This window comes from Pungitius pungitius, chromosome 10 (assembly GCF_949316345.1).
Source record: "Pungitius pungitius chromosome 10, fPunPun2.1, whole genome shotgun sequence".
NCBI classification, from domain to species: Eukaryota; Metazoa; Chordata; class Actinopteri; order Perciformes; family Gasterosteidae; genus Pungitius; species Pungitius pungitius.
Genome location: NC_084909.1, coordinates 7,251,485 through 7,261,370, shown reverse-complemented (window position 1 = coordinate 7,261,370; position 9,886 = coordinate 7,251,485). Strand labels below are relative to the sequence as shown.

At 42.6% G+C, this 9,886-nt stretch overlaps 1 protein-coding gene across 2 annotated transcripts; it reads left to right on the top strand.

The window, feature by feature from the left end:
* The first annotated feature begins 493 nt into the window (after window positions 1–493).
* ttc21b (tetratricopeptide repeat domain 21B) lies at window positions 494–9,789 on the top strand. Of its 2 annotated transcripts, none has more exons than XM_037488768.2 (29): window positions 494–671; window positions 1,005–1,134; window positions 1,235–1,345; window positions 1,444–1,610; window positions 1,749–1,871; window positions 2,174–2,331; window positions 2,856–2,940; window positions 3,064–3,162; window positions 3,289–3,481; window positions 3,590–3,687; window positions 3,812–4,012; window positions 4,255–4,384; window positions 4,470–4,627; window positions 4,751–4,972; window positions 5,139–5,377; window positions 5,650–5,722; window positions 6,376–6,486; window positions 6,578–6,716; window positions 6,954–7,060; window positions 7,187–7,375; window positions 7,577–7,687; window positions 7,776–7,857; window positions 7,965–8,115; window positions 8,196–8,357; window positions 8,446–8,641; window positions 8,924–9,148; window positions 9,294–9,414; window positions 9,507–9,574; window positions 9,649–9,789. In XM_037488768.2, the coding sequence occupies exons 1-29, from the start codon at window positions 648–650 to the stop codon at window positions 9,724–9,726; spliced, it is 3,951 nt and encodes a 1,316-aa protein (XP_037344665.2). In that variant the 5' UTR covers window positions 494–647; the 3' UTR covers window positions 9,727–9,789. The 2 variants fall into 2 exon arrangements, with proteins under 2 accessions (XP_037344665.2, XP_037344664.2); XM_037488767.2 differs by having other exon boundaries at window positions 1,005–1,149.
* Window positions 9,790–9,886: the final 97 nt, after the last annotated feature.

The following is a 9,886-nucleotide window of genomic DNA, read 5'->3' as shown; positions in this document are numbered from 1 at the left end:
AGGATGGTTATCAGTGTTGCAGTGGGCCAATCTAACAATAACTTATCTGTAATCCAAAGTTATGTTGTAACCCAAGCCAGTGAGCTCCTTGAAATCATTTCCATATATTCAAAGTAGATGTAACCTACCTTATATGCAATATTATTTTTCTGCTTGTTGCTTCAAATGTCCTAGAAGGAATGAGGAGTGCCCTCTTATAAAATAATGGGACAGGGTAAAATCTACCAATTCATTCATTTGTTGACAATAACAATGCTCCTTACAAATTTCTAACCTTAGAATTATAATGTTTACTATTATAAGTATTATTATTATCATTGAAAGTAGTTACGTCACATTTTATAAAAAGGCTGAGTGCGCCACCTGGAGACAGGGAGGTGACACCAGCTCGAGAGAGAGTGTCGATCCTGGTGTATTTATTCCCAGAGTATAGTCTGTCAGGCATCACCGTCCCAAATCATTGCGCGAGAATCATTGAGCTGTTACCAAGTTACCGGGGTAACGCTGAAGGAGTTGATCCAAGATGGCGAAAACACACCGTAAAAAACAATAATGTCGTTTTTTTGCTAAATTACAACGCAGGCACGGTAAATTACCTGCTATTTATTTAACACGATTATCCTTCGAACACAAGCCTATGAGCCAAGATGGAGGATGAAGAAACAACGTTGGTAAGCGAACCCCAAAACAGCGACCCAAGGTTCCACATGACTTTAACGCTTCCAAAAAGCCACTTGGGATTATCTCAAAATGTTACAAAGAACCTACCAGTTAGACTTTAATGATAGGTACATGACGTGACGTTTATTGAATTGATACGTGGTAAAGGGATTCGTGATATGGCCAGTCGTTTATATAACGTTAAGGGTCCGTAACTATTCGCTGACATACTGAAGCTAAGCCCATGGTTCCTGGTGTCACTTTGTTTAAGCAGTAACGTCAACTGTCTCCTCCCGTAAACCTCTAACGTGCACACGCATTGTCTCCACTGTGTTTTTCTTCAGGCTTTGATAAGATGCTATTGCTATGAAAAGTATTTCAACCACGCCGTGAACGCTTCAGCCGCAGCTCAGAAGAAATTCGACAATGATCCCATCTATACTTTTTACCATGCATACGGCACCCTGATGCAAGGTGGGCTTGAGAGAAGTAAAGAAAATACTACAAAATTAGCTGTTTAAGTCACTCGACTGTGTTCTCTGCTAGCTGTCATTCTGTCCTCATTATGCTACAGATCAAATTCAAGAAGCCTCAATGGAGTTGGACACGATACGAGACAGTCGAGACGTGTCTCTCTGCACGCTGATGGCTCTCGTCTATGCAGAGAAAAAAAAGACAAATCCGGGTGAGCCATTGTAGTCCTTTTTTATTAATGCCACTCTTTTCCTGCACACACGACTGGACATATATGCTGATAAAATGCAAGTGTCTTTGTATTCCCAGAGAGAGAAGTCATCCAAGAACTCGATGCCAAGGTCAAGGAGGATCGAAAAAGTGCATCTCCCAAGAGTCTGTACTACGCTGGGATGTTTCTCTGGCTATTAGGGCGAAATGATAAGGCAAGAGAGTACACAGAGAGAATGATTAAACTCTCCAGTGGCTCTAGAGAGGTGAGAAGTTCATTTTTGTCATAAGTTTGGGCTTTGCTTTGCCATTTGCATCTTAGAGTATATGTAATGATGAGATGGACGTTATGGCTTGTCTCCTATTTGCACTCTGGTAAAGCTATGATAATAATTGTTGTCCAGGGGATGATCCTAAAAGCCTGGATAGATGTGACATCTGGTAAAGACGCCTACGCCAGAAAGGCTGGAAAGTACTTTGATGAGGGACTGAAAGAGAAGGCAGATGTTTTTGCTCTGATGGGAAAGGTGAGATAGGAATCACAAATCCACATTGAATGGTTTTTTTTGCATGTGTCCCTTGCTACCACCTTCGTTGGCTGTTTTTACTACTCTTGTTTACTACATGAAGTATCTTTCAGTCAATTTGGACAGTCAAACATTTGAATAATTCCTTTGTAACCTGACGTTGCAATCAACACTCTTGGTTCTGAGTTTATCTCTTTTAGACATTTAGGCGATTTGTTCATATGGAATACTAAAGGAAGAGTTCTATTCACGTGCTAGCATCGGGGTACGATACACCTTCAATTTGGTTTCATCTGTCCTAGGCCCAATACTATGAATATCGTCAGAACTACTCCGGAGCGTTGGAGATAGTCAACAAGGTCATCGTTAGTTTTCCTGGTTTCTTGCCTGCACTCACCAAGAAGATGAAACTGTTGCTCAGCCTTCAAGACTGGGAGCAAACCATGAATGCATCACACAGGTGAGGTGGTTCGGATGTGTCTCCCAAGTCATGGACAGAACTCGTCTTGGTGCAAGCCTGTTTCAGAGTAACAATGTCTCTTCCGAGCGCAAAAGCATTCATTATCACTGTCACGAAAAAAAAACACGGCCTTTTTCGACAAATGGCAAAGCATTCAAGTGCAAATGAAACACTGGCGCGATGCGTCAAACCAGCGCATACTGATTACGCCATTGTTTGTGCTCGCCCTTCTGGATGTTGGCCACGGTCAGGCCGCATAAAAAGGCCTTTTGAGCCAAAGGGCAGAAGTCTAACACAATTTCAAGGATTGCTGCTGCAGGTTTTGCTAAATCAGAATGAAGAAGTTGGAGTTTTCAGGTAGCGTAAAGTCAACTTTACATCATCTGGCAGACTTCAAGTTCCAACATTACTTGATTTGGAGCTTAATGGCAGCCGTGCCATGTGGTCCATTACTATTGCAGAATTCCAAGCTTATAAAATGCAGCAGATGGACCTGATCCGCAACACATTGTTTCATATTTCAGGATTTTACAGAAGGATACAAATAATTTGGAGGCGCTACGGATGCTGGCTCTACATTCTTTATGTAGAGATGGAGATATTACTGAGGTAAAATAAATATTTTAACATTGATGCCGTACAGCAGGAATTCAAAAAGCATTGTAAATACCGAAATTCACGATGGAACTGCTGGTCCATTTACAAAAGCTGTTTTTATATCCCCCTTGGCAGTCGGTAAAGCAGCTTTCAAACCTCATCGGCAGCATTGAGCTCCTGGAACCACACAACCCAGAGCTCTTCTACAGGATGTCTCTTGCCTTCACCCGGGTTGTAAGACCATTTTTCAAGAGTTGTTTTCTAAATTCTTTATTGCCACATTTTTGGCCCTCATTACCTCTGAATAAGTTTTTCATTCGTTTGGAATCCCAGCGTCTACAGTTGTCATTTCTCTCGTAGTGTGGACGGAATGAGAAAGTTATTGGACAGACGTTTAGGATGGTGGAAAGAGCCTTCTCTGTGGCATCAGGGGACTCCGATCTAGCCACGGAGTTGGGCTACCAGATGGTGCTTCAGGGCAGAATCAAGGAGGCCATGAAGTGGTACAAGACAGCCATGGCTTTGGACGAGACAAGTGTCTCTGCTTTGACTGGTAACGTGTACAAGTTATTAACCTGTTGTCTCCATGACACTGTAGGTCCATACATACTTTAAAAAATATATTTCTGAAGATATAAAAAATGTAATTTACGTTTGTCAGGGATAATTCGTTGCCAGTTGATAGAGGGCCAACTTGAAGATGCAGAACAACAGTTAGAATTTCTCACAGAGATTCAACAATCTATTGGAAAATCAGGGGTAAGCTCCTTTATGATGTAGAGTAATTTATGCCTAAACTCTACTACTTTACACTACCTCTTTTCTTGTAACCAACCATTTTACTTCCCTTCTATAATTATATTCAAAATGATTTTTCCCTCAGGAGCTACTTTACCTACGTGCTCTGCTGGCGGTTAAAAAGCGCCGCTCCCAGGAAGAGGTGACAAATCTGCTGAATGATGCCGTGGACACCCACTTTTCCACTCTGCAGGGCCTACCTCTGGGAGTGGAATACCTTGAGAAGCTGAACCCGGACTTCCTATTGGAGATTGTCAAAGAGTATCTTGCATTGTGTCCTGCTAAGGTACGAGTGGAAGAATCATCTATTCTGGGCTGTTTGTTGGTTCTTAAATGTCAACATATCTTCTGAGCCTTCAATTTGGATAATGCAAGAGAACCTCAGTGAGTTTAGTATTTATTTAGCTTGAAATTATTTTTTATCACCCATTTAGGGATAGAATAATTACAATATTCATATGTTGTGCTGAAACTCCAAATACAACGTTGTTTCTGCAGTAAATACAACTTTGACTGTTCTTGTTTTAGCCTCCAGCACAGGGCCAGCCTCCGGCTCCCCAGCTTCAGCACTGTGCCACCTTGTTGGATACTGTAGTCAAGATTGTACCAGGTCTCCCCGAAGGTGTTTTCCTGCTAGCAAAAGTCAGATATCAGTCTGGTAAGTGCTGCATTTCAAATATTTTTTGGTATCTTTACTGCATATGCTTTTTTGTAAAATCTACATTGCTTCCGTGTTCATTCAGGTGACGTTTTAGCTGCTCAGAGCAGTCTACAACGTTGTCTGGACCAGTGTCCTTCCTATGCAGATGCTCATCTGCTAATGGCACAGATTCATCTGTTGCAGGGTAACTTCCCATTGTCTTCCCAGTCTCTTGAGCTCTGCCTCAGCCATAACTTTGAGGTAAGGTAACCAGTGTTTTGGCTTCTTAATATTGTTATTTGAAGAGGGCACATGTAAAAATCCCATTTATTTGTAATATGTTTCTGTATGGATTGCATGTCCGTGACGTCTTTTCCATTTCAGATACGAGAACATCCCTTGTACCACCTGATCAATGCTCAGGCGAAGAAGAAAATGGGTGAGCTGACGGAGGCTATTCAGACACTGCAGATGGCCATGAGTCTTCCAGGTATCCGCAGAGCTGGATCCTCCAAATCCAAGAACAAGAAGATTGTGCTGAGTCCTGCTGACTGCGTCTCTGTCTTCTTGGAGTTAGCTGAGGCCCTGTGGCTCAACGGAGAACAGGTAACATTATGAGTGTTATGTGTGCTCTTCTGGTCTCATTTTTTGATGAGAAGCAATGTACTCTGCTTTGAGAATATACAATATTCTTCTCACTATTGAGCTTTTCACATTTGCCTGGCCTTGTACGAAAAATAGTAGACACTTTTGAATGGGTTTCACACTTCAGCATGAAGCAGCAAAGGTGATGCAAGATGCCATCAATGAGTTCTCGGGAACGCCTGAGGAGCTGCGTGTCACCATTGCCAATGCGGACTTGGCCCTGCTGCGAGGAGATACGGAGCAGGCACTGAGTATGCTCCGAAACACTACCCCCGAGCAGCCATACTACATCCAAGCCAAGGAGAAAATGGCATACATATATCTGAACCACAGGAAAGACAAACGTCTGTATGCCAGCTGTTTCAGGTGAGCAATACATATGGATCCAAATCTACAAAAAAAAGCTTACTGAAATGTCGCTCTAAGATAGTAGCTGAACATATCAGCGACTTTACTCGGTCTGGAACGTAACGCTACGTAAATGCTTGTTTGATTAACTAAAGCCATTTATCCAGTGAAGATGAGATGTGCACAGTTGCCTTTAGTTCCGTATGAACAGCTGAGGTGCAGGAGAACATAACAGAGCCTCGGACCACCATTTCATTGCAGTGTATGTGATATCTTTGTCTTTTCTCCAGGGAAATGGTAGAGAAGATGCCCAGCCCATACACATACCTCTTATTAGGTGATGCCTACATGAACATTCAAGAAGTAAGTGAACGTGATTCATCAGTGTCATTTTTTTACAACCATGTTTATGTGGATATTGGCTACGTGCTGCATGCTTTAAAAGACCACATTAATGGAGGGTTTATACTAAGTATTTTATACATTTTCTAAAAAGCCCTTCATGATGATATTATTATAAAATATGTTAGGACTCAAATGTGTAGCCTCTTTAATGTAAGGTCACTACCGTTGTGAGTTGTATTAGAATTCTACTATCCCGTTCTAAACATTCATGGAGAGGATCCTCGGATGTTTCTCTTAGTAGGATGAGTAGTAAGTAGTATGAAGCCAAAAGGAGGAGGTTTGCGTGATTTAATGGGAGGCAAGACGGGCCTCGCAATGTCAGGCCTATTGACACATACTCATTACATTATTATTAGATGTCATTTAGCTGACGTTTTTATCCAAAGCAACTTACATTGCATTTTTAGCCGTTTTTTTTTTTACATTTAGGGAGCAATTAGGGGATGGGTCTCTTGCTCAAGGACACCTCAACATGGCACATGGGGCAGCCAGGATTCAAACCACCAACCTTACAGTTCCCAGCACACCCTCCACTACTACTACTCTGGTTGTGATGACAGTTAAGACAGCGTCATTCAAACACTTGCCACGCAATTTGTTTTCATCCCCAGCCTGAGAAGGCCATTGAGGTTTATGAGCAAGCTCTGAAGAAAAACCCCAAAGATGGTGCCCTAGCCAGCAAAATTGGGAGAGCCCTGGTCAAGACTCATAACTACGTGAAGGTTTGTGTTTTATACCTATTTAAAAAATCGATGAACATGATTGACTCATGCGAAGAAATGACAGTGTTCACACAAGGCTGCTGTTACACAGGCAATAAATTACTATGAAGCAGCCCTGAAGACGGAGCAGCAGAACTTCCTGCGCTACGACCTGGCTGAGCTGCTGATGAAGATGAAGCAATACCCGCGCTGTGAGGGAGTTCTAAATGAAGCTTTGGCCCATGAATCAGGTACTCTAGACGTCACAGTAATACACACACAGTGACCCCCTGACGTCAAACACACCGTCAGAGAATTTAGTCACTACGATTGTTTGTGCACTGGTAAACAAAAAAGTACAAACAACTTGATGAAAAAAAAAACGGATAAGAAAGTAAGCAAATACAATGAACTGTAGAGCTAAATCCCAAACTGTTTTATTGCTTTTTTTTTTTACTCCTTTCTTTCTTTTCTTCGAACGTACCAAGTGAGCGAAGTGCTGGCGCTCTCAGATGATTGCCGCTCTCTGGTGCTGTTGGCAAAGGTCCAAAACAAGGTGGACAAAATCGAGGAAGCTTTACTCTCCCTGCAAAGAGTACGTGGCTGCTGCCGTGCGGCTGTCTTTGTCATCTTTCCACATATTGCATAGCGGCATTTTCTTTCTAAATGGTTTGATGATGACTTGAACAAAGACATTACCAAAGACATCCCCCCCCCACAGGCCCGGGATGTGCAGGCCAAGGTGCTGAAGCGGGTGCAGTTGGAGCAGCCCGACGCCGTCCCCGCGCACAAACAGCTCGCCGCCGAGATCTGCGCTGAGATCGCGAAACACTACACAAGTCAGAGGGGCTATGAGAGGGCGGTCAAATTCTACAAAGAAGCTCTTGTGTATTGTGAGACCGATCGCAAGGTCAGTGCAGCCGAATCAAAAACATCCTGTGTGTTCACTGCAGCTGTGGTTAACAAGCACTGGTATCTTTTGGAGTCTGGTGCTTGTGGTTGTGATCTCAGTTATTGATAGTTGGGCTTAAAGGTCTGATTTATGTGCCCTACGTTATTCCAACAAGGGTGCCGTCACATAAATGAAAATGGTTTGACGTGCTGTTCTTAGGTGATGCTGGAGTTGGCCCGGTTGTACCTCACTCTAGGTGAGGTTGACGCGTGCCAGGAGCAGTGCAGCGTCATTTTGAAGAAAGACCAGTTTAACGAAGACGCAACTCTGGTTTGTTTTCTCTTTCTTTCACCACAGTTTTCACCGTGACCTTTTTTAGGGAACGTATAAGTCATTTCTTACATGTGTTTGTCCTTAGATGATGGCTGACATAATGTTTAGGAAGCAGGACTACGAGAAGGCCGTCTTCCACTTCCAACAACTCCTGGAGCGCAAACCAGGTGCATCGGAGCCACGTTTCAAAACATTTGCGGCGGATGTAAATGTGAACTGATGAGTTGACCTTTTCTAAATGTTCAGCATACTAACTCACACCTGTTGCTTTCAGACAACTACCCAACGCTGTCGCGTCTCATTGACTTGTTGAGGAGGGCCGGCAAGTTAGAAGAAGTTCCCCGATTTATTGACATGGCAGAAAAACATTCATCCAGGACTAAATTTGACCCTGGGTTCAACTACTGCAAAGGGCTTTATCTGTGGTGAGTTTGGAGGACCTTTTCCTCAAAAAATGGTGAAATCCATTTTAAGATTTGGGGCTAAACTTAGACTTGCTGCTCAGGTTCACAGGACAACCCAATGAAGCTCTGCGGCACTTCAACAAAGCAAGGAAAGACAACGATTGGGGTCAAAACGCTGTGTACAACATGATTGAAATCTACCTAAACCCTGACAATGACACCATGGGAGGAGAAGTGTTTGAGAATTTAGATGGTGAAATAGGGTGAGTGGCAGTAGAAGCATACGATTCCAAATCAAAATAAATAATATGCAAATACTTCTGTCTCATTCTCACGTTTTTCTTTCACCAGGAATTCCACGGAGAAGCAGGAGTCCGAGCAGCTCGCCGTGAGAACAGCGGATAAGCTGCTGAAGGAGTTAAAGCCCCAGACACCAGGAGGACACACACAACTCCGCATCCTGGAGAACTACTGCTTTCTGGCCACTAAACAAAAGGCCAATGTGGAGAAAGCTCTTAGTGTTTTCACAGAGATTGCAAACAGTGAAGTAAGTAAACTCCATTTGGTGCGAAGTTAGATCCCCCCCCCCCCCCCCCCCCCCGGGAGCTGTGCATTGTTCAAGCTCCTTCTTAATGTCACTAATTCTATTTGAACTGTACACTTTATATTTCACCGTAGCAGGCTGAATGTTAATATAGTAGATATATTATTGTGTGAAAATACTATTCAAAAGCGGTGAAGTCAGTAGGGTTTAGGTGTGGACGTGGGATCGTGGGGGAGGTGCCGTCACACTGATCCTGTCTAACCGGGAGTCTTTGTTTGCCTTCAGAGTGACCACGTACCGGCACTCTTGGCCATGGCGACAGCTTATATGATGCTGAAACAGACTCCCCGAGCCAGGAACCAGCTCAAACGCATCGCCAAGATGAACTGGAGCCTCATCGATGCCGATGAGTTTGAGAAGAGCTGGCTGCTCTTGGCGGACATCTACATCCATTTGGGGAAGTACGACATGGCCGGGGACCTGTTGAAGAGATGCCTCAATCATAACAAGGTCGGCCTGTAATGATTGTCCACGTTTGGATGTTATGTGGTTCTCAAGGCAGTACGATTCCCACAAAAAAAATCTTCCCTTTTTTTCTATTTTAATTTGTGTTTTGTAAATTTAAATGTGATAATAATTGTCCTTTTCTCCACAGTCATGCTGTAAGGCTTACGAGTATCTGGGCTACATAATGGAAAAGGAGCAGGCATTCCGTGATGCAGCTCTTAACTATGAACTGGCTTGGAAATATGGAAATCGAACTAACCCAACTATTGGTATCACAGCCAAAATCACATTTCTATTTCAACAGACAAAATGTATTATACAAATGATATTTCTAACAGGAAATGGCTGTTTTTTGTTTTAGGATACAAGCTGGCTTTCAACTACCTAAAAGCAAAGAGGCATGTTGATGCCATAGATGTGTGTCATAAGGTGAGACACCTATTCACATTTTTTAGGATTTGATCTGGTTTCATTCTGACAATAACTTTTGCTTTCATCTACAGGTTTTGGCTGCTCATCCAAATTATCCCAAAATGAAAAAGGAAATCCTCGACAAAGCTCGTTGTGCCCTGAGATCGTAGTGTGTGTGTTTGTGTGAGAAAGAGAAAGTTAATGCTTCTGTAATAAAATGTTACTTATATATATATATAATATATATATATATATATATATATATATATATATATATATATATATATACTTTTATATAGTCCTCTTATGTTTTAGCTCTTTCGCAACACA